This window comes from Tenrec ecaudatus, chromosome 10, assembly GCF_050624435.1.
Source record: "Tenrec ecaudatus isolate mTenEca1 chromosome 10, mTenEca1.hap1, whole genome shotgun sequence".
Taxonomy (NCBI): Eukaryota; Metazoa; Chordata; class Mammalia; order Afrosoricida; family Tenrecidae; genus Tenrec; species Tenrec ecaudatus.
The window spans coordinates 152,838,046-152,864,667 of record NC_134539.1 but is presented as its reverse complement, the minus strand read 5'-3'; the positions used below and the strand labels follow the sequence as shown (position 1 = coordinate 152,864,667).

The 26,622-nt window shown below is 62.3% G+C and overlaps 1 protein-coding gene across 1 annotated transcript in view; it reads right to left on the bottom strand.

Moving 5' to 3' along the window:
• Positions 1-2,526: 2,526 nt before the first annotated feature.
• The window catches only part of SLC38A12 (solute carrier family 38 member 12), a 50,389-nt gene continuing 26,293 nt past the window's right edge, over positions 2,527-26,622 (bottom strand). Inside the window, exons 9-10 of the mRNA XM_075562181.1 lie at positions 16,165-16,258; positions 2,527-5,579 (exon numbers count right to left, since the gene is read on the bottom strand). Of these exons, the coding sequence (XP_075418296.1) occupies positions 4,819-5,579; positions 16,165-16,258 (855 nt within the window). The 3' untranslated portion in view covers positions 2,527-4,818. The remainder of the gene's footprint in view (positions 5,580-16,164; positions 16,259-26,622) is intronic.

The following is a 26,622-nucleotide window of genomic DNA, read 5'->3' as shown; positions in this document are numbered from 1 at the left end:
GGCCATCAGTGGGGGTGACCGCCTCTGAGCTGCTGGACTGGGCCGGGCACTGCCAGGGTCAGCAGGCAGGCCTAGGCACTCCTGGCTTCTGCAGGAGCTCGGGTGCTGGGCCCTGGTCATTGCAGTGTCACATCCCAACGTAGGTAGGGCAGTTGCTGTCCCCTCCCTGCCTGGAGCTCTAGGGAGTGATGGTGCCAGGTTTGCCAGGGTCACCTCACTCTGGTGTGAGCTGGACCCTGATGGACAGGACAAGGCCCTCTGTGGCCCATGGGGCTGAGGGTCTTCCCATCACAGTGGGGGCATTAAACACATCTTGTACAACCCACTAGGCCCGGCTGCCTCCTTCCGCATCCTCTGGAGGGGCACACCTGGAGCAGGCAGCATCCCCTCTGGGGAGACTTGGCCCCCGTCTGGAAGGGGGTGGAGGGAGCAGCAGCTGGTACTTGGTATTCATCCTGGCTCCCACCCACCCTGGGGCCGGATGTGACAAATGAGCTTCAAACTTGACTCTGGTGGTAGATGGAGGCCACCGTCTCCTTGAACAGAGAAGCTCCTGCCAGGGGCTCTGGGTGTCCTGCCCAGGCTACCTGGGAGACACTGACCATGTCACTGGCTGCTGTCTGCCCCCCTCCTTCTGGGGCACCTGCCCACCTCTTCTTTCATGTTATTGGCCCTGTCTCTTCTCTTCTGAGGCCTTGCTTATGCTTTTCCATGTTTTAACACCCTCTATTGTCTTTTACACCTTCGATCGCAATTTAACACCTCCCCTACCTTCCGGGAGCACAGCGTGGCAAAGGGAGTTAGACAGTGGGCTGTGGACTGCAAGGTCAGCTGTTCAAACCCAGCAGTTACTCCAGGGAAGGATGGCATCGCAATTAGCGTTCTCCGTTTTACTCCTGTGGGTTCCAATATCTATTTGCAAAAGCTACACAGAATTCAAAGCCCAAAGTCACGACTACAGGGTCTCTTAGGGAAGGGGACCCAGTGTAATGCCATACCAGATCCTCTCTGGCCTGCTGCAGCTACGCAGGCTGGGGCTTTGCTGTCTTGATCCAGGTAGCCGGAGGCAGGGCTGGAATGGACCGCTGCAGGAGCTGGGGAGGGGTCCTCCACGGGGGTCCTTGTCCCAGGCTCTTTCCCCAGGAACCTTGAGCTTGCCAGGAGGCCAGCTTCCCTCTTTGGTCTGCAGATGCAGCAGGGCCCCCCAACTGGACGTGTTTCTTGGGTTTTAGGGGAGAGTGGTGGATGGGGTGGTAGGGTAGGCAGGGGAAGTTCCCCAACAGCAAACAGGAATCCCTCAGGGGGATTCCTGAGGTCCTGTTCATGGCTGCTCACCTGGCTGCCCAAGGATCTTGGGCCCCAGGTGGTGTTGGATGCTGGCAAATTGACTTGGATCCACAGTGACCCTATGGGACGGAGTCTTCCCAGCAGCCAGAGTGGGTTCCAGATGCTGACCTTGGCTTTCGCAGCAAAATGCTTTAACCAGGGCACCACCAGGCTCCCTGGCCCCCGTCTGCTCAGTGCACTCACGCTCTCTGCCCCGTGGAGGTGCAGCCATGGGCCGGTCCAGGCTGGTCAACAGCCCATGCAGTGGGAGCTCTGGGGGCAGGCCAGTGCTGAAGAAGGCAGCGCCCAGGACGCTGCTGGTTGCAGCTACTGGGGGTGAGAGGCTTCACCTGCTGTCCCTTCCCCCCAGCCTCCCGCTTGACCCCGTTTCCACCCCAGCAGTGCTGGTGGAAGGCAGCTGCAGGTGGGGCCCAGCTGCTCGCTCTCACTGCCCCCATCGTTCACACCAAGTGCTGGGTTCACAGTAGAAGCAGCCAATTATGGAGCTGCGCCGCAGCTGCCTGGCTCCAAGGAGGGGCCTTTGCTGCTCCTGCGGCCTGTCCCTTCTCTTCTGGAGGAATGCCTTCTGGGGGAGCGGTGAACTCGGCGGGGGGTGGGGGCTCTCACTGCCAGTCTCCAGTTCCTGTGCCTTGTTCCTGCTTCTCCCCAAGTGAGGGCAGAAATCTGCCAACTGCCTGGGAAGGGACTCCAGGCCTCAGCTCCAACTCACTGCACACAGGACTGACCCTCCGCGAGGCAGGGCGCTCACCCAGACGCCAATGCGCCCGTGCCTGCCTCTGGGTGGGGTGCAGGGAGCCAGGGCCCGGTTTACTCTAGTGCTTGAAGTGCTTACCAGTTTGCCCGGTCATGACTGCACAGCTTCGCTAAGGCAGAGTCATGCGTGATCCGTGCGTGGGAAGGGGTGCTGCATGAGCTCCTTAGCGAGGGTCCCCAGGCTCCAGCCTGCCCCCCTGACCAATAGCTGACTTTGGGAGGGGGGAAACAGGGAGCGTCTTTCTCCTATGCCCTTGGTCCCTGAAGACCTCAAGTTCTCTGCCTCCTTCCACAGACAATCGTGGTGGCCAGGCACCCAGCCTGTTTGGGCGTGTGACACCAAGTGGGGGTCCGGGGTGGGAATTGTGTGTCTTAAGTGAGGCTGGTGGCCCTCAGCTCCGAGCATGGTGACTGACTGAACAGGGGCGACAGAGAGACAGAACCCATAAATAATGGCTTTACTGAGCACACCCGAACGGCCGAGTCCCAGAGACTCACCCCATTTTACAGGGGCGGGGGAACAGAGTGTGGCAGTCACAGGGCCAGCACGCAGGGCTGCCTTTAGTCCAGTCCCTTGTGTAGCCACTGCTGCTTCAGCTTGACCTTCGTCCTTTTTGTCCCCAGCCTGTCATTGCCCTGTTGGCCCCACAGAGCCTGCAAAGCCCCTCGGACGTCCTGGGTCTTGGCCTCAGAGGGTCACCTTTCGGGTGGCTGAGGCAGGCACCTGGCTTGCTTCCCAGTCTCCTGGTCCAGGCCTGGCACTGCCACCCTCTCCTTTTCCAGGCGCTGCCTGTGGGGTGGGGGTATGTGGCAGAAACCAGCTCCCCCCTTCCCCCCACCACACCAACTTCAGCTTCTGCCCCCACGTAGTGAGAACAGCTGTGCGGTCCAGGGTCTGGCGAGTGCCCACTGGCCACCTCCCGCCTGCCATCTGCCCATCCAAAGCCTCAAGTGAGGGACTGGCCGGGCGTGGCCGACACGGACAGGTCCGGAGCAAGGTGGAGTGCTGGCCTGTCTCAGGGGGCAGTGAGGGCCCTGTGATGTGGGCGGAGATGCTCTCTAAAGTGACACCCATCCCTGGGCCAGGCTGGCCGTCGGGAGCCTAGGTCCATCTGTAAAGGGGAAACTGGGACCCGTTTCACCAAGGTGCCCTGGAAACTCAGGGCCAGTGGAATGGACACACACACAAAACACGAGCCAGCCTGGGTGGGGGGGGTGCATGTAGTTAGTGGGGGTCCTCTCCCACTTGCTTGGACCCCCACTGGTTGGGGTCTGGGGTTGGAGAGGGCGGCGATCCCTGCAGACTGGTCAGTGGGGAGCTGAGGGCCCTGCAGAGGCAGGCAGTGGTGACCTCCACAGCAGAGGTGGCAGGGCCCAGGTCCACAGGCCAACTGGCTCTGGTGTGTGGCTCATGGTGTCACGTGGACCAACCTGGGCTTGCAGCCACTAATGCATCTTCGGCCCAAACTCGGCCTGGCGCCTAGGGCGGGAGGGGGGTTCAATCGCCCTTAGGCTGCAGGGAATGTACTTGGAGACGGGTGAGGATGGCTGTTTTCATGGAGTTTTCGGTGTCGGCCGGCCAGGCAGCTCCTGGGAGGGCTGGCTGTCTTCATCAACCCTGGTGCTACCACCTTAGCACCCTCGTTCCACGAGCCCCGGGGCGGTGCCCCCTGGGAAAGAGCCCAAGGGCAGGGGGTAAAGCGGCGCATACTGGCCTTCCGTGTGGACGGGAAGACTAGAGGGCATGCATTTGGGAGCTGAAGGTGAGCGGGCGCAGGCTCCAGCAGCAGCCTGGAGGACCTATGTACCCCACGGGCTCCGGGCTCTGCTGTGCACCCCCAGCTGACTTCATCCTCAGGCAGACAGACACCCTTGCCTTGGCCCCAGGAGACCCGGCCAGCCTGCTGCTCCAGGTGCACGGATTGAGACCCGGGTGGGGAGGTGGTGGACAGTGTCCCCGGGAAGAGGGCTGAGCAAGGCACTAACATGAAGAGAGGGAGGTGGGGCAGGGCCCCCCACCCGAGGCAGCTCCAGGCCCCAGGCCAGCAGGGCCCCGAAGGCCCCGGGGCCTGAAGCAGAAGGCACAATAACGACTCAGACGTCATCAGCTTCAACTGTGTCCAGTGCCTGGGAGGCCGCGGGGCAGGAAGCTGGGCAGCGTACTCTCCCCGCACCTCTGGCCCCTCGGCGTGGAGTCCATCAGCACAGGCAGTGCTGGGGGTGCCCCTTGTGAAGCCCCTGTGAGCAGTGGACAGCAGAGGGTCACAGGTCAGGGTTAAACCCAGCCCAGGGGCTGCTGTGACCCCCTCAGCGGGTACACGGCCTGCTGTCCCCATGGCTCCGGCACTTCCTGTGTTCGCCTAGGCGGCCCGACCAGCCCTGTCACCGCAAGTGGGAAGGATGGGAGGAGGCGCTCCTGCTGAATGTGGGGCGGGGGCTGCCTTGGGGGTGGTGGGCTAGTAGTCTCTTACACAGAAGCAGCGCCAGCGCTGTGACCCACCATCCTGGGTGGGGTGGGTGCCAGCTTGCAGCCAAGGCGACACTAAATAAATGAGGACTAGTCCTGGGGCCGGGCTGGCATGTGTGCGTGGGGGACAGGCAGTGGCCTCCCAGTGCCCTGTGTGCCTCGCCTTCCCCCTCGGGGGTCAGGAGGCTCTTCGGTGGCCGGGCAGGCTGAGCCTGAGCAGGCTGAGCCTGAGCAGGGGCGGGGTCCTGCCGTCAGAGCTTGGTCTCGCTGAGGATGATGTTGGCCGTGACGAAGAAGAGGCAGGAGAAGGCCCAGAGCAGCACGAAGCCCACCCAGAAGGCGTGGCGGAAGGGGGATGCATGCTTGTTGGCGGCGCCGGGGCCGAAGGCCAGCCGGATGTCCTTGCGGCAGTGGAAGACCAGGAAGGCGGGGATGATGTACTGGATGCCCGTGCCTGCGTAGGCTCCGGTGATGGCCACCAGGGACTCCAGGTCGTGGGTGCAGAAGGCCACTGCCACGGGGGGCAGCAGCGTGATGGTGGGGAAGGCCAGGCGGTCCACCACCCAGGGGTAGGTGCCGCCCTCGCGGTGGAAGAGCGTCTTCCAGTTGTTGCGCAGCGTCACGGCGATGATGGGGAAGTTGGTGCTGATGGTGAACACGGGGAAGAGGCCCAGGAAGAAGCGCACGGCCGCCACGCTCACGACATCGCAGCGCGCGAAGTTGAGGGTGTACATGTCCAGCAGGCTGTCGCTGCGGAAGCAGAAGATGGCGGTGAAGGACAGGAGGCTGTAGAAGGCCAGGATGAGCACGTAGTCCAGCAGGACCAGCCGCGTCAGGTGGCGCTTGGAGGACACGGGGGTGAGGAGGGATGGCAGGGAGTGCTGGCACATGAAGGAGTACACGCACACGCCGAACAGGTTCCGGAGCCCGGCGGGGTCTGCCAGGGCGGGGCGGCCCTCGCCCTGCCCGTGCCCGATGCGGACCAGCGCTAGCACAATCATGATGGCGAAGGCTGTGGGAGGAGAGGGTGGGGTCAGTGGGGCCAGCGCACCAGCCCCCTGGCCACCGCGATGGGGCTGATCTGCTAGGGCCCTGTGCCCGGGTCACGGGGCAGGTGCAGGCCGGACTGGTGCCTGGGGAAAAAGAGGAGGAGGAGGAGCAGGTTTTGGGGACCCAGGGCCTCTGCTAGGCACACGAGGGGACAGGGACAAGAGCGAGCAGAGGTGTGGCCTGTGCCTGGAAGCTGTCAGTGGCCACTCCAGGGGGCAGGGCAGTGGCTCGGACCCTGCAGCCCCCCTCCAACGGGCACTCTAAAGAGCATGTGGGGAGGGCAGGGCCAGCAGGGAGCAGGCACCGCCGAGGGCCCAACATCACTGCCCGCGGACAAGGGTCCTGGCACCCTAAGCCCTCAAGAGCCAACAAGTTCTTTCCTCCTCTGGCTCCTGACACCGACTGTCCCCACTGCCCAGACCTGCTACTGTGGCCACTCCTGCAGCCCTGGTGTCCCCGCCTCTATTTCTGGAGCTCGCAGCCCTCAGGCACATCCCGAGGCCTCGGGGGAAGCCATGATGGGCCCTGGCACCCCTGGGTGAGGCATGGGCGGGCCAGGAATGGGCACGTGGCCCTGCACTGGCTTTCTATGGGCAACTGCCATTGTCCCCTCAAGCCACCTCAGAGTCCCCAGCCCCCGGCAGGACCACCAGCAGACACCGTGGCTGTTTGTCTTCATCAGCTGGGAGAAGGACCTGGGTAGGGGGTGCGGGGGCTGTGGAAACGGCAGTGAAGTCAGTGACTTGTCCCTGGCTGCTCTCCTGACTGGGGGCGGGCGGCTGTGACGCCCTTGCTGGCGGACATCACAAATCTTCCAGCTCTGCCCAGCCAAGGGGAAAGTGGGAATTGCTTCTGAGTTAACCCTCTGGGGGAGGCAGAAAAGGCTGGCACCCCAGGTGCCTCCCTGCTTCCCAAGGCCAACCCAGGGCCCCAGAGAGCCGAGTCAGCGAGGTGCCGGGGGCAGGAGCGCGCACGTGTGTGTATGTGTGCACACATGCACGAATACCTGTAGGGTACATGCAGCTGGGACACGCACACGTGGTGACGGGAGGGCAGGGACGTGGAAAGGGAATACGAGGGGCGTGTGCATGGGGTGCATGTGTGCGGTGGGGGTGTGTGTGCAGGAGCACAAAGGATCCTGGGGTGGGGGCAGGATCCTGGGGCAGAAAGGGTTACAAAGCCGCTGGGAGGAGTGAGTCCTGAGGCTCACAGGGGGCTGCACAGCCTGCCCTGTTGGGGGGGTGTCCCCTGGCCCAGCACACACAGCGGATGCAGAGCTGTGCTGACCGAGGCCTGTCCGGGTTGTGAGCTCGCTGCCCCACCGTATGGGGCCCGTCCACCCCAGCCTCCAGGCACTGAAGGGATGCAGGCCCTTCCCTGGCCCGGGCTGTTTTCCTGGTCGTGCTGGTCACCAACCGACCAAGTGTGGAGCTGTTTTCAGAGGAGGGACGCAGGCGGCAGCAGACGCTGTGCTGGGGAGCTGTGTCTGCATCGATGGGGAATTGAGCTGCCCCTTTCAAGCCCTGGCTGTGAGGGATGAGTGAACCCACGATGCTCTGAATGGTAACCGCTTTCAACTCAGGAGCCTGGCGGCCGGTGTGACAGCGCGCTGGGCTGAGACCCTCCGGGTCGGCAGCTGGAACACCCCCCACCCCACCCTACCCCCAGCCCTGCTCCTCGGGAGAGAGAAAGACAAAGACGGGGCTTTCCACTCCACAGACCCGGGGACCCTCGGCCCGCTGAGCGTCGGCACCCACTCGATGGCGGTGAGGCCAGGCTTTTAACTCGAGAGCCAACTCCCCGGCCCCTCCAAGTCTTTTCCCTGCAAAGTAAACATTCCTTTGAAACCTCAAGCTGAGCGGGAGGCGTTCAATCGGGATCCATCACTGCTCATGGACTGGGAACCTGTGTGGGCTTTCCTGGACCCCCAGGTGAACCGACCACACCCGAACCACATATGGGTCGTCAGTGCTGTTCACCCATTACTGACAGACACCACTCAGGCGGGGCAAGGGGTGCTGAGGAAGCAGCTGGGGACACCAGCCTCTCCCGGGCGAGGTCTGCCTCTTTCAGGGTTGGCCACACGGCAAACGCTACACACGCCTACCCTCTCCCCGCCCCGCAGATGCAGGGTCTGTCGGCTAGTGAGGATGCAGGGACCTCAAAGTGCAAAGGATCCCTGTCTTTCAAATCCCCTCCCCCAACAACAAAATCCACCCTCGAGGGGGTCTGTGGGGGCCAAGAGATGAAGAGAAGACGCCACTGTGACAATGGTTACATCCTCCTTGGTGGAGTTACAGCCGGGGTCGTCTGGGGTGGGAGGACCGTTCCTTCCCTGTCCCCCCGTCCAGAAAAGAGGGGCGTGAGCCACGTTGAAAGACGCGTGGAGATGAGTCCAGTGGACCACTGGACCGCAAGCATCAGGCTCCACCACCAATTCCGAGACCAGAGGAGATTAGACGGTGCCCGGCCACCACCACCGCCGCCACTGCTCATCATGGCAGGTCCTGGGCAGTGGGGGACCCATGATTGTGCGAGAGACCAGGCTTACTGGTGGGCGAGAGGCTGGTGACACTGGCTAGTGTGACCCTCTAGAACTGAATGCAGCCCTGTGTCCAAACACTCCCTCTCCAGGGCAGCACTGACCTCAGGACACAGCTCAGAGGGTCAGGAGAGGCGGTGGAATGGAAGCAGGGCCTGGGGGTAGGGGGTCAGTGAGGGGACTGCAGAGGATGATCTGAACCAATGATGATCTATTATGATACCCCAGTAAGTTAAGAGAGAGACACCCCACCCCGAAACAAGATGGGGGAAGGACTGCCAGGCTGACGGGACCCCCAGAGACAAGGGCCTTCCCACAGGGCCGACCCAGGGGTCTTGGAGGCCTGGCCCCAGATTTGTTTGTCCAATGCCCTCATCTCTGAAGAAAGGCAGTCCTGCTTGCTAACACCCAAAGAGTAGAGGATACCAGGGGTCCTGGGGAGGCAGTTGGGGGGTGGGAGTAGGCAGGGCTGTTTCTGGAGTAGAAGTGGGGGTGGAGGGCTTACTCAGAGGAATAGCGCATTGACTGTTTTCACTGAAGGCTGCACCCCACTTGCGAGTCCCCCCTTTCACAACCCTGTTAGCAGATTCCTCCAGCATCCTGGGGTGCTGAGCCCTGCCTGCCCTCAGGATGTCCCACAGGGATGGCGGAGCCCCAGTCAGAGCAGCAGTGGTCACATAGGATCCCCCCCAAAGTTCTCAGAGGCCACAGGTCTAAGACCTGGCTCTGACTTGCCAGGGTGAGGGACCAATTCTGCACAGGCCCGGCGAGGGGCGAAAGGAGGGAGCCTGGTGTGGTGTGCCCTACCCTACCCCCGCTCCCCGATGGGCACACGGTGGCCGCTGAGTGTGGAGGAAGGGAAACGCTGCTCTACTCTCCAAGGGCAAAGCAAGACAGGGGTCACTGCAGAGAGGGCAGCAGCGCCGGGTCCACTCTGACCTTCTGATCTGCAGGGAGTCTGAGTCTGGCACGGCGGAGACAGGTCTGTCCCTGCCCGCCCCCCTAATGGACGCTTGAGTTCATCAGTCCTCTCTAGGACGGATTGCCTGTCCCCAAGAGACAGCTGCTTCCCAAACTCATCAGCTCTGATCATCAATCAAGAGGCAACGAGGTGGCAGGCCGTGAGCGGCAGACAGCGGTGGGAAGTGCGGCTGGGTGCGGGGGTCTGCTGTGAGGCCCGGAGGGCCCTGCGCAGACTGCACCCCAGAGGAGCAAGACTTCATGGTGAGAGGCTGTGTGCACGCACACAATCTGCCCCGAGGAGGGGCCTCAGGTCCCGTGCGCAGGGCCTGGTCCTTTTGCTCTCACCTGCCCAGGGCGACCATGGCAGCTCTGGGACCACACACCCAGGCCTGCGCTTCCGGGCGGGGAAGTCACACTTGGGGGGGGGGGTGTGAGCCAGCCCCGTGAGGAGTGGGGGAAGTGTGAGCCAGTCACATGAGGGTGGCTGTGGGCCTCAGAGGCTCAGCTGCAAGGTAGCGAGGGGCAGGAGTCTTCTCTGTGAATAGCTGTGATAAGGGCCGGCCCCCGTTGGGGAGGTGCGCCTGCTTCGTGCAGCCCGCAGCGTCCAGCCGCAGGGTCCACTACGCACTCACGCATGCAGCGAAGGTGTCCGGAGGACCCTGTGCAGTCCAGGCACTCTCCGACGCCTGGTCTCTGCTCCTGGAGCCCCCAGTCCGGGAGGACGGTACAGGGGTCAAACCGGAAATCCAAACTCACCGCCGTGGAGCTGGTGCCGACTAGAGGACAGGGTGGAACTGCCCCTGTGGCTTCTGACACTGTAGCTCTTTATGGGAGTAGAAAGCTCCATCTTTCTCCTGTCAAGCAGCTGGGGGTTTCAAACTGCCGACCTTGCAGTCAGCAGCCCAACGTCCCCATGATGCCACTGTTACAGGCACAGATGAGGGCAAAGGGTGAGCTGGGGTGTGTGCCCCAAGTCCCTTTCCTGTCCGTGTCTGCCTGGACCCAGCTCCCAGGTCCCCCAGCTCTCCCTGCAGGCGGGGACGCGGGAGGCTGGGGTGGGCCGAGGGCTGCGGTCAGCCTTCATGAAAAGCTGAAGGACACGGGAGCCCGAGCTTCCTTGGCCTGTGGTTCTAGGTCCAGGGGACCCCGGGCACTTGTCACGAGGGGGCTGATGTCCACTCTGCTCTTCGGTCATGGGCCCACTGCTCCTGGTCCCGGTGCCCTGGAGGTGCCGGTCTTCGGAGTCAAGACTGAATCTTCGGATTCTTTCTCCATCAGCGCCGAGCCGTGCCGAGGCCCTGGGGTGTTGCCCGCTTAGTCTGACCTCTGCATGTGGCCCCTGTGAAGACTGGGCAGGACCCAGCCCCAGGGCCTGGCTGCTCCCCCACCAGCGGGCGGTTCTGGGCCACCTCTGGAGCCGGTGTGGCAGTGACCCATTCATCACGGTGACTGTGGGGAGGTGGTACTCCCTTCTCCAAGCAGAGAATCAATATGCCAGCGCTGATGATAATGGATGGGGAGCAGCCAGACCGGGGCGGGCTGGCACCACACCTCTCCCCACTCCGGCTGGGCTCCCCTGGAGCAGCAGTGCCTGGGGCAGGGCAGGCGGGCGGGCAGAGAACCCCGAGGGCAAGGCCGCTTCTCAGCTCTCAGAGGCGGCAGCAGGTGACCAGGAGTGACGGGAGTCACTTGGCAGAAGCTGCGGCTGCAGGAAGCCCCAGGGTCCTCAGGCCAAGTGCGCAAGGCAGCCTGGCTGCAGCCCTGGGGCCGGGGGAGGGGGGGGCGGGGGACACCACTTAGACACAGACCTTATCTCGGGGTGCGGACTGGGGAAAGAGCACCCCATAAACCATGTCCTGATGTGGAAATGGGGACCCTGCAGGGCCCCCCAGGTGAGACGAGGGAGGCCACACTGGGTGGGTGGCACAGCGGGTTCCGAGTTGGGCTGCCAACCACAAGGTGGGCAGTTTGAAACCCCCCGCCACCCTGAGGGAGAAAGACGAGGCTTTCTGCTCCTGTAAAGATTTCTGGTCTCAGAAGAGTGTGCACAGGGGCAGTTGTGCCCTGTCCCGGGGTCACTGTGAGTCGGGATGGACTTGAGGCAGAGGTTGGCATCCTCGTGAGAAGAGGTAACGTGTGGGGGAGAAGGTCATGTGCGACAGTGGCCGAGAGTCGAGTGGGCAGCCACAATCCAAGGAAGTTGGGAGTCACCAGGAATCACCAGGCAGGACCCTCTGGAGAGCCCAGCTGGCACTGGGATTCTGGTCCAGAGAACAGATTTCCACTGCTTGCCATTCTCCCTGCCACCGAGTCGATTCTGATTCACAGCGACCCTGTGGGCACAGCAGAGTGCCCCTGGGGGCTTCTGGGGTTGCAGATCTTTCCGGGGGCAGAAAGTCTCACTTTTCTCTCAGGGAGTGGCCGGTGGGTTTGAACTGCTGCCCTTGCAGTTGTTGGCTCCTTTCTCTTCATCTGGAGGCTGCAGGCTTCCTGGCTGAGGGGAGAACTCAGGGCACGAAGACCGTTGCAGATGATCCCATGCTGTTGGCTGGCATCGGCCCGCCTGGGATGTTTCGTAAGAAAGGCCTGGCGACCTGCTCCTGGGAAAGCAGCCCGGAGAGCAGCCCTTGACCCCTGACCCCTCCCGAGTGGTGTCATAATCGGGGGTCTCCTGCAGGGAAAGACGGACGCCGCGTGGCCTTGGAGGCAGGTGCACCTCGTGGCTGAAAGGGACCCAGCCAGAGCCTTGGTGACACAGGGGTAAAGCACCCCATTACCAAGGGAAAGGTAAGCGGATTGAGGGACCCCCCTGAAAAAGACTTGGGAGCCTGGCTCTTGGGGGCCCTGGAGCCGTTCTCCTGCCACACAGGCTCAGGGGGTTGGGCTCCACAGGGCAGCACTCATCAACCAAAGTGGGGGGGTGTGTGAGCAGCCCCTCTCTCAGAGGCCCCAGGGGTCCGCCGGCGGAGACCCTGGTGAGGACGCTCAGCCTCCAGGAAGTGAGAGTGTAAGTCCTTCTAAGTCGCCTGCCCAGTGTCCTCAGTGATGGGGGCCTTCAGTGTGGGGGTCCTTCTCGGGCCTGAGGGGGCCGTGGGGGCAGGGGGTGAAGGTGTCCAGCTGCCAGCTGCTAGCCTGTTGAGGGACTGGCAGGAGACCCCACAGCAGCAGGCCGGGGTCTCCAGGAGGCAGGCAGCCAGCCAGGTGGCCACTGCCAATTCTGGGGACAGGCAACCTGGGACGTGCCCTCCCCAGTGACGGCTTGCTCTTGGGGACTTCCTGCCCCATTGGGAGGGGCTGTGGGAGAGGTGGGCCGGAAGCTTTGAGAGGCAGGCTCAGGTCCATTCAGGACCACTTGCCCTGAGAGGAGGCCAGCGGCTGACCCACTTTGAGGGGAAGGTGGAGCCGACTGGAGCGGGCGGCTGCCTGCTCTGAATCCACAAGCAGGTGGAGGCGGCCCTGTGGGCCCGAGGCGGCCCAGGCCTGAGGCGGCTGCCGCGCAGACCAGCCTTTATTAGAAAGAAGTGGTTTTTTCATAACGCCAAACGGGGCGCCCACGCTGAGCCAGCTGTTCACGTCCCCCAGCATGAGGTGTCTGCAGGAGTGTGTCGGGGCAGCGCTGGTGTGGTAAAGCTGCCAGCCCCTCCTCAACCCCAGGGACAGTCTACGGACAGTGCAGGGGCTGACGTCCGGGAAGTGAGGCCACTCCGGGGGCTGGGTGCTACAGCAGCCCCCAGGCCCTCTGAGAGAAGGGGCCTGGTACTCCAAGGGCCAGCGCCTCCCTGAAGGCAGTGGGGTGCCAGCTGGATGGGGTGCATCAGGTCCCCTAGCTCCACAGTAGCCCTCCCGCACATACAGCCTGGAAGGAGGCAGTCCATTCTGCAGGGCCCACCTGGTGGCCTTGGGACATCTTTGGGGAGCAAGTGAAGAAGCTAACCGTGACGATTCTGACTCACAGCGACCCTGTGGGCAGAGCAGACTGCCCCTGGGGGCTTCTGTGGTTGCCGATCTTCCCGGGGAAACAGTCTCACTTTTCTCCCAGGGAGCAGCTGGTGGGTTTGAACCGCCGCCCTTGAAGTTAGCTCCCATCTCTTCATCTGGAGGCTGCAGTTTTCCTGACAAGTGGCTATGAGGGGAGAAGGCCACGGGACACCCAGTCCACCCAGGGACTCATGAATTGAGGGAGGGGGGGAGATAGGCAAGCGCATCAGTAGGGGCTGGTTGGAAGGCTCTGGAGCACCAGGGACCCTGCTGGGGGGTGGTAGGCAGGAGGAGCCACAGGCGGGAGGCCTGCAATCGTCGCGGCCTCATTTAAACAGATGGCAGAGCCCACCCCTAATCAAGCGAGAGCAAGTTTCTGGCTCTGCACATTTATCCACGGTGCTGCGGCCCCTGGGCTTGCTTCCCCTTCTGTCTTCCAGCCGGAGCCTGCCTGTTACCCTCCCGCATTCCCCCACGAGCTCCCTAGTCATCAGCTTGGGGAAGGCAGGCTATGGGTCAGATGGTGGGGTTGTGGTGGTGGTGGTGGGGCACAGTTGGCTCGGTGCCAGTGCGCACAGCCTGCTGGAGAGTTCTGGAAGGACCGCCTGGGCTGAGCCGGAGCAGAGGAAGCACACCCTTATGGGGTCCAGTCTGTTCCCAGGCAGCAGACCAGCTTATGAGGCCGAATGCGCCCTTGGGGCAGCCGGGGGGTGGGAGGAGGCATGTACACCAGCCTGGGCCCCCATCCTCTACCCGTGCGCACTTGCTCGCTCTCTCTCTCCAAGTCCCTACTTGAAGCCCGGGCCACCCAAGGGCCGCTTTTTGCAGTATGCTATCAGATGCAGTGTTACGGTTTTGGGGCGCTCCCTGGTCCTCAGGGGCTCTGGTGTGTGCCAGTCCTGGGGCACTGGGACACCTGTCTGCTGGGGAAGGGGAGGCCCTGCTGGGAGATGGAATCTCAGGGGCGCGGCACTCCTGTCTTCACCGTGTGACAGACATGGGGTCTCCCCTCCAGTTCCTCCGTCATCAAACGTCAGGGATTCGCACACCAGGGGCAGCTGCGAGCTGGGCAGGCGGCGTGGCATCTGCACGCTGGAGGGTGCACTCAGCTGGGCTCTGCCCCTTGTCTTCCCCCCCGGGGGGTTGTCTCTGGGCGGAGGGGAGGAGGTCTGAGGCTACTAGGAGACTGTGACTTCCCGGGCTGTCACCCTCGGCACAGGCTTATCTCCTGGATCTCCGGGGACAGGAGGCTTGTCTCCCAGCTCAAAGGCAACACTGTCAGGTTGCAGGCACTGCCATCAGCATGAGTGCCGGCGACCTTCCCAGCGCCTTGGTGACTGGGCTCAACCTTGAACCTCCTGCAGTCCTGGGGGAGGGGGTGGGGCTACTGGGTTTGGACCCAGCAGAGGCAGGGCCCTGGGATGGGCCCTGCAGAGGTGGAGGCCAAGTGGTCATCCTGGGGCACGGGGCTGCTGCACATCCCCCCTCTGTCCCCCATGCTGAGAGAGAGCGCAGTCTCCCTCCAAAGCACCGAGTAGCCAGTCCTGCTGGGAGCCTGACTCTGGCGAGGCCAGGGCTCGGACTGCAGAGCCCAGTGGACGCCAGGGCGGTCCTGGGATGCCTTTGGGGTCACGGAGGCCCTAGGTCTGTCTGGTCTCCTGCACTGTGCGAGGCAATCCCTCCTTATTTGTGTATTCACCCCCAGACTCCCCCGTCCTGCCCAGTCCCCTCCTTGTCATGAATGGATGCAGAGTGGACTGGCACACTGCTCAGGCACGGGGCCTGCGGGCGCCACTGACCAGCATTATCCGGGCGGTCATCCCCCCGGAGCGCTGGCGCAGGATCCATCAAGCTGGCAAGGAACCTGTCACCTCTCCCCACCCAGTTCCTGTCGCCTCGGGCGAGTGGGGCGGAGATGGAGACAGCTCAGCTCTGCTGTGGGAGACTCCCCACGCCCCATCACTACTGCAGAAGTGGGAGGGGAAGGTCAGGCGACCCCACAGGCTGGGCTCACCTCAGGGCCCTGACCTACTGCAGGGTCCAGTAGCTGGTCACCAGACAGGCCAGGGCAGCGAGGAGGGTGGAAGGGCCCTCCTAAATGCCCCTTCTCCTGAGGACAAGCAGGCTTTCCAACGCCAAGAGCAGGCATTGGGGAGAAAGGGGTGTTTGGGCCTGTGTTCCCAAGAAGCCGACAAGGACACACTGCCTCCAGTGGACCTGGGCAGTGCCCGCTCCGACACTGTCTGGGTAGCTCATGTGGGCCTCGGTGCCCCTCGGCCCCATGCACGGTCCTGGGACTCAAGATGGTGGCGAAGGAGCAATGCCCACAGTTGGACATCGTCAGAACAGCTGAGCCGGAGGGAGACCAGAGGTCTCGCCGCCCGGGGACCGGCGGTGATACCGATGCAGATGCACAATCAACCTGGGCCTGTGGGCTGAGACAGCAGTCATGAGGTCCAAGGGCACACTGTGCTGGGCAGATCTGCCCTGCAGACCTCTCGGACGTGCACGGAGGCAAAGATGTCCCCTGGAGGGCGGGTGCTGATGCACCCTGACCCAAGCCACAGGGGTTACAATTGCCGCGGACGTCCACAGGGGTCCGACAGCCAGAGACGAAGGAGAGCAGAACGGGGTGCGTGCACGCCAGGAGCCATGGACCTGTCTGGGCAGGAGCGCAGCCGGAGTGCCCTGAGCGGCGAGGAGGGCGAGACTGTCTCCCGTCCTTGGCTGTCAGGGGGGAGCAGCCCCTGGAGAAGGACATCATGCTTGGAAAAGCAGAGGGGCGGCGGAAAACAGGGAGGCGCTCAAAGGGGACTGACGGACGGACACGGAGGCTGCAACCATGCCCCCTCCCACAGCAGCGATGGCATGGAGGCCAAGTGGCCACCACACACCCAACAGGTGTCATGTCTTGGACTTGGGGGCGGGTATGGGTGGTGGGAGGCCCTGCTGGGTCCTCATGCCTGCTCAGTCCCTACGGTGCGGCCCTGAGAGGTACTGAGTGGACCCCCCACCTCCAACCTGTACACACGGTCCAGAGTGGCCGGGCGCTTCTTGGACTCACCGACCCATCGCATCAGCGACGTCAGGATCTGCAGGTACTTGGTCTTCTGGACGTCAAAGAAGGTGAAGGGTCCCAGGAGGAGGGTGAAGATGGCCTGTGGGGGAGGGGGGACGACACACGAGAGTGAGGGCAGGCCACCCACCGCAGAGGCCTAGTCCTGTCTCAGCAGGGCACTGGGCTGGGCCCAGGCTCCCCAGGGTCACAGCTTCCCCTTGGGCACGTTCCAGAGCCAGGGGGTGGGGAAGAGTCAGGGGATCCCCCTATATGCCTCACACTTGACCGCTCTGGTCACTTCTGCTTTCTGACTGGTCACTCTCTAACCTGGCTGTCTACGCACATTCAGAGGTTGGGCATAGACACGGGCCAGGGGCAGAAGGGCTGCCAGACACCGTCCAGCAGGGAAGCCTGCCCGGCAGCCCTGTGACCTGGGGTGGCCGGGGCTCGACTGCTGCTTGTGGGCAGAGGCCGGACGGGTTTCAGCAGAGCTTCCAGACTAAGAAGGATGAGGAAGAAAGGCCTGATGACTTCTCCAAAAACCAGCCAGCTACCAGTCTCCACATGCCAGTCTCCACGTGCCACAGAGACCCAGATGACAGCCCTGTCTGGGGGCATTCAGGAAACAGGGAAAGTGTGCTCCCTGCCCCCCAAACTAATGGGGCCTCATCTTGGCAAAGAGAGGGGGGTGGGGAACATGGGGCTGCCTGAGGGGGAGGGGCTGGGCTTCCTGGTCAGAATACCTGCTCAGGGAGCAGCGGAACTGAAGTTGCCCGTCCAAATTCAGACGGCGGCCATCCCAATTTCCAGGCTCACAGACATTAGGGCCCAGCCCCTTGACAACCCCACTCCCGCTAATGGCGCCCATGCTCGGGGCGGCAGATTCCACTCGGCGTTCAGGGCCCGGCCCTGGGATCTGGAGGATCATGCAGCAGCAGCTGTGTGGCCCAGCCAGTCCCCGTGATGGGCGGGTGGGCAGGAACCCTGCAGAAGGGTGGCTGAGCCTTCCTCCCCGCCCCCTGGGCACGGAGAGCAGGAAGTGGGAGAGGCTGTGACCCCTCATCGAAGCCCATTATCACTGTGCGCAGGAGGCCAGCCGGAAGACCGGAGGGCCTGAAGTGCTCTAATTAGCGGGGCTGGGTGTGGGGTGGCACTTGGCAGCCCCGCCAGGCCTGGGGGGGTGGGTTCTGGAAAGAAGCAGTTTCTGCTGAGGCTCAGGACCCATCCTGCTTCTGCTCCAGAGAGAGGGAGGGCAAGCGTTCCCAGCATACAGGGGGTAGTGTGGGTGATCAGAAAGGGCTCTCTGGGCGAGAGAGAGGTCAGAGGCATACAGTGGCATGTCCACTCCCTCAGGCCCCAGGGGAGGGCGGTTGAGGCCATATGCAGCCGCATCCACAACACACGGGCACAATTCCACTCTGGGTGGCTTCCCGTGCCGACTCCCCATGTGCCAGGAGAGACACTGCCATTTGCCACAAACGGTGCCGGGAAACGGCCCTGCTGGCTTGGGCCCCGATCCCCCAACTCTTGCAGCCTCGGGGGTGCTCCGCCCCTGGCCCTGGAGGCCTCCAGTAGGAAGCAGGGTGCGAATGCCTGCCTTGGGGGGGGGGGGGTAGTGGGCTGCCTGTGAGCGCAGGGAGCCGGGGCCTCACATGGGAGGTCAGGTGTTATCTTGGCAGACCAAGGATGGGTTTCGGAAGCAGGGGTGGCATGAGGGCGGGCGGGTAGGGGGAGAATCCAGCTGCTGTGGACGGGAGCAGATGCTCACCAAGATCCTGGCACACAGGGGGCCGCCTGGGTGACACAGACAGCGGGTGCCCCACGGCTAGCCGAAAGGTTGGTGGTTCGAACCCTCCCGGAGGTCCCCTGAGGACAGGTCTGGCGGGCTGCTTGCGAAAGGTCACTGCAGATGGACTCTGCTGGTTCCATTTGATGGCAGCCAGCGTCACCCCCACAGGGGCCCCCCTTTAGCTCAACCGTCTGGACCTGCGGGAGAGCTCAGGAGGCCCATACCTGCCCGGACTCTCGGTCAGTTCTAGGGGCAGCAGGTCTCCATCTGAGCCGTGACAGCCACGACCAGGTGGGGACTGGGCGCATTCCCTTTTCACGCTCACGAACACTGGCCACCGGGCAGGCTCAGGGCCCAGTTAGGCACATGTGTCCAGCACATACGGACAGCCGGCCACACAGCAGCCCTGCCGTGGGGACGCACACGCAGGCAGCTGAGGGGGGCCCAGACCGAGACGCTGGGCTAATTAAGGAACAGGTGGCCTCTGCAAATTAGCTGGAGTCGAGAGCGACAACAGCCCCAGGAGCGGGCAGGCCGGAGGACGCGGCGGTGCCCTGGCTGCCGGGCACCGAGAGGAAAGGGGAGGTGGGAGGAGAGCGTCCCAGACGGGCACGTGCTGCAGGTCCAGTGCGGGGCGGGCCTGTCTGCCTTCCATAAAAGGAAGAAAGAGAAAGTGCAGAGGCGGCCTGGCCTCCTGGGTCTTCCAGGCGCGCCTGTGTGACATTATAAATTAGCTGGCTCCTGCACAATTTTCCAAACCCCCAAATGCCATCGGTCGCTCCAGACTTGTGCTCGGTCCAAGGACTCTTCTGGCCCAACTCGTACGGGAGGCAGACGCCAGTGGCGGAGGCCATGGGAACCTCTGACCGGGAGAGCAAAGAGGGGAGGAGGTCTTTGGTCTCTAAGGACACCTTCAAACCGGCCTCTGGGAATGGCATTGTGGGCGGGGGCAGGCGGGGATGCATGGAGCCCCCTCGAAACCGCTGGCTCTTGATGGAGACCGTGGGCCGGGACTCTGGGAGGCTGCCAGCACCAAAACCAAACCAAAGTTCACTGCCGTCGGGTGGATTCGACTCTCAGGACCCGACTGGAAAGGACAGACCGGCTCCTGTGAGTTTTCCAGACTAGAACTCACAGGCGGGGCAGAAAGCCCCGTCTTTGAACTGCCGATCTTGTGGGTCAGAGCCTGAGGCATAACCACTATGCCAGCAGGGCTCCTTGGAGAGGGGACAGGGTTGCCCTAATCCAGTGCCTCCGACTGGCAGCTGTGGGGTGGGTGCTAGGCTGCTGGAAGCTACCCCACCAGCAGGGTTTTGATGGTGCTTCCAGACCGGGACTAGGAAGAAAGGCCTGGCAGACGTGCCTCTGACAGCTCGCTGATGGAAACCCTTTGGGCTTGTCGGGAATGGCCCTAATTCACTGGTCTGCACTCTGAGCAATCCACTATCAGGAAGACGTTCGAAGAAGCTGCCTGCCGGGACCAGTGTGGGTGGGCTGCGTGGGATGGCCTCTCAGTGGCGTGGTGGCAACGATGCCGAGAGCTGTGAGCAAAGGCTCGGCCACCCCCAGTCACAGTGGCCCCGGGCAGTCCCAACAGCCACCAAATAGGAGCGCCATGCCGTGTTACTGGAACAAACTTCAAAACAGGACAAAACCCACTGCCCCTGAGCAGATTCCGACTTACGGCGACCCAGGTAGGCAGAGAAGTGGTTTCTTGGGTCTCCAGGGCAGAACATCTCGACAGGGCAGGTGACTGCCTCTTTCTCCTGCAGAGCGGCTGGTAGGCTCCAACCGCTGACCTTGCGATGAACAGTCCAGAGCATCACCCACTCCACCACCAGGGCGGAGACAGTCCCATCTCGTTCTGTTTGCTGGAGCTCTTCCCGTGGGGCCCAGCGAAGACCCTGTGGGCCAAGTCTGGCCCCACAGCAGCTCCAAGAATGTATATGAGGGCCACAGGAGCTACCCGGCTGTGTGCACCCCCAGCAATGGCAACGAGAAGTCGGGGCCCAGCTGTGCTCTCCACTGCCTCCGGGCCCTCTAAGTGCAGCGGGTGGGGGCACACGCCACGGGGGGAAGGCTCCCCGCCACTGCAGCTTCCCCTACGAGGCAAGCCCAGGCTGGCGTTCTGGGAGTCTTCTGGCCCACCATCCACGGCAGGAAGGCACAGCCACGCAGCATCCGAGAGAATGATACCCTGGGGTCAGAGGTCCCAAGAATCGAGGGCCCAACCGCATTCCTGTGCACATCCAGCTTCCCGGGGAGGGGCGCCTCCTGGCTGCTGGTACGCCCCTACTGTTTTGCTAAGTACATTGGTGTGATTTTGGGGGGGGTGTGTGCTCACAGCGCTCGCTGGTGTTTCACCCCACACTTCACAGGCGTTGTTCCGGGACGTGGTCCCCGAAGGAATGGCACCGTGCCGGCTGTTTCTGTCTGCTCATTTTCCCCAGCCCTGCCCATCTCTGATGCTGCTCCTTTAATCTGTCTGGTTGGCTAGTCCACACTCCCAGGTGACTGCCCACCTTACTGTCTGTCCTTCGGCTGAAAGTTAAGGCCGAGAGAGAGAGAGAGAGAGAGAGAGAGAGAGAGAGAGAGAGAGAGAGAGAGAGAGAGAGAGAGAGAGGTTCCAATCTTGAAGTGAGACAAAGTGCCCTGCACCCACAGCAACAAGAGGATGTGGACAGAGGCAGAAGACCGCTGGCTGTTGGGCAACTAGGAGGAGGGGCTTGCTGCCTGCATCCCACCTAGCTGTGGGGAGGGAGAAGGATGGCAGGGGGGCAAGCAGTAGTCAGCGCAAAGGCGCTGCTTCGACCTTGAGCCGAGGGAGAGGGCAGCACTGCCTGGCCGGCCGCTTGTCTCGGAGCCTGCCCTCCTTGCACTGCCTGCTGCAAACTCCAGGCGGGCAGTACCCAGTGTCTGCCCGTTTCTCCCTCCCAGAAAGGGCTCTGGGGCCTGCCATCTGGCTCCCACATGTACCCAGATGGGGTTCCTGGAGCCTCAATGCCCAAGACCGGCAGGCCCACGATAAGGTTGGTGGGTGACACAGCAGCCCCATAAAGCCAGTCATGGAATGCTGGCCTGGGGTCACGCTGCCTCATCTCCCCTAAACACAGCGACATCAGCAGGGGGCTGACCCCGTGCCCCTCACCGTCCAAAATCCAAAAGAATGATTCTCTGAAACCTTCTCTAAGTCGAAACAGAATAAAGTGAAGATGCCGTCACCCCTTGTTTTATATGGGAACACGTTTTGAGCGTTACCAGACCCCCAAAATGGAAGGCCCACTGGTGATGGAGTGGCTACTGGTTGGTCTGCTAACCACATGGTCATTAGTTCAAAACAACCAGCCTCTCTGAAGGAGACAGATGAGGCTTTCCACTCCCATAAAGAGTCACCTTCTCAGAAATCCAGGAGAGGGGCTGCTCTAGCCTGTTCTATGGGGTCGCTGGGAGTCAAACCGCAGGCATTAACACACAGAGCCTACAATCACACGCACACACAATGCTCATGCTGGCCTCCCTTTTCTTCAGGAAACTGGAAATCCGCTTTGGGCTTCTTATGGGGAGTGGAAGTGGGACAACCGGGGTCTTCTTGTACAAGGGAAGTGGCACCCTGTTCTGAGAGGGGTACGGGAACCCCAGACGCAGACTCCCCCCCCCCAAAGGGAACAGCACTGGAGAATGCCCAGGTGGGGAGGGCGGGCTAGACTGTGGGGGTAACCTGGGTGGGATGGGAGACAGGGAGCGTCCTTGACCAGAGAAATGGGGGGGGGCTGCAGGGGAGGCTCATGAGTAGGTGAAACTGGTGACTACAAAGCTGATGATCTCAAATGCACCCCCCCGCCACCTGTCTCACAATTGAAAACTGGCGAACAAACCCCGAGGGGCATAAAGAGGGGGCCGGGCCTCTTCCTCTTCGGAGGTGGACAGTGGGCAGTGGTGGCCTGTGCAGGGGCGCTCAGCCGGGGCCTGTTTCCCAAGAAGACTCCCAGCGGCTCTTGCTGAGCCAGGCTTGGGGTGAGGGGTGGGGAGGGGGAGTTAATTGGGGTTAATGGGAACTCAGCAGGCACCAGACCTGAAGCTGAAGTGAACTTTTGGGGCCCTTGAGGCGTGCTGGAGAAAAGGCTAAAGGACTCTATTTTTAGCTCTCAAGTGGCTCTGCACACGTGGGCCGGGGAGTTTTAATTTTTCCGGCAGAGTTTATGACGGCGTCTGGGGATGCGGCCACAAGAGGGTGGCTGGTACGGAGGCTGTGGGGGGCACTGAGGGAGCGCAGGTTTCGGGAAGGGCTAGGGCTGGGGTCCTGATGTCGCCACTGCAAAGGGGGAGACCCTGGCGAGTTATTAGATCCCCGCCCCCAAAGCACAGTCTGTGTGTCAGAGAGCATAAGTCCCAGCAGCACCCCCGTTACCACAAGCCAAGGGTCCTCCAGACACCCGCACATCCTGAAGCCACACAAGGCCCACCTGCCCAAAGACCTCCGGTCAGAGCTGTTTGCATGGGCGCTCTATGCCCTCTACCTAGGGACCCTAGTGGTGCAGCGGTAAATGCTCGGCTGCTAGCAAAGGGTTGGCGGTTCGAATCCACTAGCCACCCCGTGGTTCAGGGACGTCCCACTGTGCTCTGCAGAGTGGCCAGGACCCCCAGAGGGCCAATTCTACTGTCACGTGGGGCTGCTATGGTCAGAAGCAGCTCTGCTGACCTCACAGTTAGCAGGCCAGTACGTAACCACACCACTGAGGGTCCGAGAGAGGGGTCGGCCTGGGCTAGAACAAGGATGGAAATGCCCTTCACCCTAAAAAGTGCACGGAGGCCCCACCAACCCAGAGAGGGGCGGTTCTAGAACCGACAGTGCTAGAAGATGGTCCAGTTAGAGGCCAGTGAAGCAGGACATGTGCTGGGTAGGCACCGGCCAGCATGAGGCTGTCAGTGCCGGGCAGTTGGGGGGCTGGCTGGGTGGACACGAGCTCCCCAGACTGGTCACGTCATCCTGAGCAGGATGGGCAGGGAGAGGAGCTCGGGGTTCAGACCGAGCCATGGGGCAGCTCTCATCCGGGACCTGACGGCAAGGAGCTGCTGGGGCCCTTGGAGGGCAGAGGGGGCTGATTTTTCTCACCCTCCCCCGCCCCGTCCCCAGCGCTCCGTGGAAAGGCTGTCAGGATTTGACAGCTGATGATCTCTGGGGGCCCTCCCTCAGACCCTCTGCGGCCTTCTAGAGAGAAAGGTACTTTCTGATTGTGTTTCTGGTGCAAGTTTACTCAGCCAGCAAAGATCCCATCGGATGCTTTTTATAGCTAGACAATTTCCAGCCGGCTAGTGGCACGGGCTACGTTTTCTGTTACAGGTTAACGTGTTCTGCCTGTCCTGTGCCCAGTGCTCCAGCTCCCATGTAAAGTGCCCTGGTGGCCCTGTGGGTTAAGCAGAGGCCACTAGCCACAAGGTCGAAGGTTTAAATCCACTAGCCACTCCAGGGGAGAAAGAGGAGGTTGCTCCAGCCAAAATGTTCATCTCAGTGGGTGACAGCGCTCCCTGGGGGTGCTGGAATAGTGTCTCTCTCTCTCTCTGAACAGCATGTAACTATTATGGGTGATCGCGGAAGCCCTGGTCAATAGTTCAAAACCACCAGTCGCTCTGAGGGTGGAAGACAGGGCTTTCTACTCCCATAAAGATCGACAGTCTCAGGAACCCACAGGGACAGTGCCATCCTGTCTTGTAGGTGGCTCTGGGTCAGCACCGACTCGATGGCGGTGAGTTTGGTTCTTTGGAGGGGGCTATCACAGCACAAGGCTTTCATTGCCGGGGCACACGGAGTACCTGTTTTTTTCTGAAAGGAGCGTGGCATTGCCAGCACAGGGGGTTGGCAGGGCCATCGGTGTTCTCAGTGCCACAGGAAAGAAGAGGACACAGGAGAACCCCCTCCTGCTCACCTCCCCGGCCACGAAACAGACCTGTCTTCCCCTGAATCCATACAGACTCCAGGAGCACTGGCTCCTCCTCCCCAAGACCCAGGCATCTCTGTGAGGAGTCTTTGAACACAAGCGCCTCATGAAAGAAGAGTCCTGCCTCGGCTGAAAGGATCGAGGGGGGCGACATAACTCGCCCCAGATCCTGCGATGACATAGAAGTGTCTGAGGGAGCCCTTGTGGTGTTACGGCGCTGGGCTGCTAAACCTCGGGGTCAGCAGTTGGAAACCACCCATCGCTCTTTGAGGGAAAGGGGAGGCTGTCTGCTCCCATCAAGGGTGACTGTCTGGGAAACCCACAGGGGCAGTTCCACCCTGTCCTGCAGGGTCGCTGTGAGCCAGAGACAACTCGGTGGCAGTGAGTTGAGATTAGAACCCGAGTCATCTGCCCAGAGCCAGGCGTCTCCTCCCCAGCCTCCTGCAGCCCAGCTCCCTCGGGAAGGTGGAGGTTGGCCAGGCCCGATGGCACTAGCCTGGCACAGCCATCCCTGCTGCCCCCGCTCTCATTGGGGACGGGCTTCTTTCTCAGCTGAAAGGCCAGATGGTGCCCGGTGGCAGGCAGAGTGCTAAGGAGCTGGTGCCAGGGCTGCAGCTAGTGGATTGGGGGAAGAGATAAATATTATGGAAAATCCACAGTCACGCAACTAATGACCACACACCATCAGATGAGGAGAGGAGAGAGCCTGTGGGCATGAGATTGAGGGGGCCAGCACCCGGCCCACCGAGCATGCGGTTCCCGGGCCTGGGTCTCAGGGAGGGGAGGAGCCAGCGCTCCAGGAGTCTGGAGCAGTTGCTAGTCAAAGGGCTCTGGGGGGGGTCTGCACCCCTGCCCCCGCCCATCCGAACGCAGCGTCTCGCACCCACTCTCAGAGCAACCGACAGGCCCGTGCCGGCTCCAATGGAAAGGTGAAGTTGCACAAGCCCAGTGACAGGGCAGTGGGGTGGGAGACATGGGAACCCCTCCCTCCTGCCCTCCTCAGAGGAAGCCCCCCCCCCCCACCATCAGTCCCAAGCAGCCCGTGCCCCTCGGACTCTGAATCTCAAGAGAGGTGTGTGGCGGGCACACAGCCGTGGAAAGCAATGGACTCTGGGAAAGAAGGTTCCCGGAGGCCGCAGCGGCTGACACCGCTTTGTCTGGCGGACGAGGGAAGTTGCTGGCGGATTCCGAGCAGGGCAGCGGCAGTCAGATCGACCTGGAATGCGATCTGGAAGGCGGAAGCAGAAGACAACCTTCCCCACACACTGTGACGGGCGGGGCCATGCTTCCAGGAGGGGGTGCCGTGGCTGGGCCTGCGGGGGGGGGGGGCTCTGGGTGTGCGAGGTGACACAGCCCGCCTCCCCTGTGGAGAGGTTCACGGGGGCTCCAAAACTCTCCTTGCCCCACTGACCAAACTTTAAAACCCAAACCCAACCTCCTGCTGGCGAGTCTGCCTGGACACACAGCGACCCCCTACTGCTCCCGAGACAGTAAATGTTGATGGTACCAGCCTCCTCCTCCCAACGCCTGACCCACAGCGCCACAAGGGAAGCCCTGTCCTGTCTGGCTGTCATCACAGGGTGGGACAGGCAGCTCTGGAGGCCCAGGGGAGCATTGCTGCCCATCCAGGACAGGCTACAGAGAAACCTGTAGTGAGGCGGGGGGGGGGGCTCTTATGGGCTGCCCTGGCCCTGCCTTCCTCCGCCTAGAAGGCACCAAAGTGACAGAAGGAGCCCCCCCCCCCCCCGCCGGTCCCCATCCCAGCTTCTGCTCTAGCCACGGGAGCCTCTGCAGCGAGGTTCACCCTGCTCCCCTCTGCCCCGTGCCTTCATGCTGGGCGACAGGGCACGCTGCGATAGATACACTGCCTAAGGCCTAGACCGGACCAGACCACGGCCACACATAGACATGAGACATGAGAAATGGGGGCCTGTCTGAGGGGCCATGTGGCCCAGGGACTGATGACAGAGCTCTTATCTGTCCTCACAGGTCCTAAGAAGGCCGTGGGGCACAGGTGGATGGGAGGCGGCACTTCTAAGTGAGAGGGGTGAGGGGTGTCTGGACCAACACCCAGCTCCTCTGCCCGCAGACACCCCGGCAAGACCCTGTACTCCCGACCAGGCTTGAGAAATGACAGGGCTGTTACACTCAGTGACAGTGACACGGAGCTTCCGTAACTGGCTCCCTTGGGTTGCTGGAGACACGCCCTCCCCACCATCCACCCAGGATGCCCCGGGAGGCAGAGGCTGCAGCCCCTGCTGCCTGTGTGTGTAGCGCTCAAGGAGAGGGGCCAGGGGACCACTCGGAGGCCCCAGCGTCCTCCCTGACCCATCCCACAATCCCAACCCCCACCCGCCTTTGCAGAGAGGGTGGGAGGAGGGTGCTGGAGTGCTGGCTGGAGGGCAGGCAAGGGAGTCAGGTGCCAGGACAAGGGAGCCGGCAGTTAGCTCCACCCTCCCTGCTGACGTCCACCCTGGAAATAGCCAGGCCTGAGTGGCAGGCAGGTAGGCAGGATTCTTCCTCTTCCCGGCAGACATGGGGTAGGTAACCTTGGAGGTGGGGAAGGAGGGAACGGGCTCTTGTCACCAGGCTGATTAACGAGCACTGTCAAGTTGGGGACAAGAAGGCACACAAACCGCCCCCTGCTGCCTCCCTCGGAGCTGGACGGAGGGGGCTGCCCCCCCACACCTGGCGCCTTCTCGGGAGGCTGAAGCACAAGCCAAGCACAGCAGCCGCTAG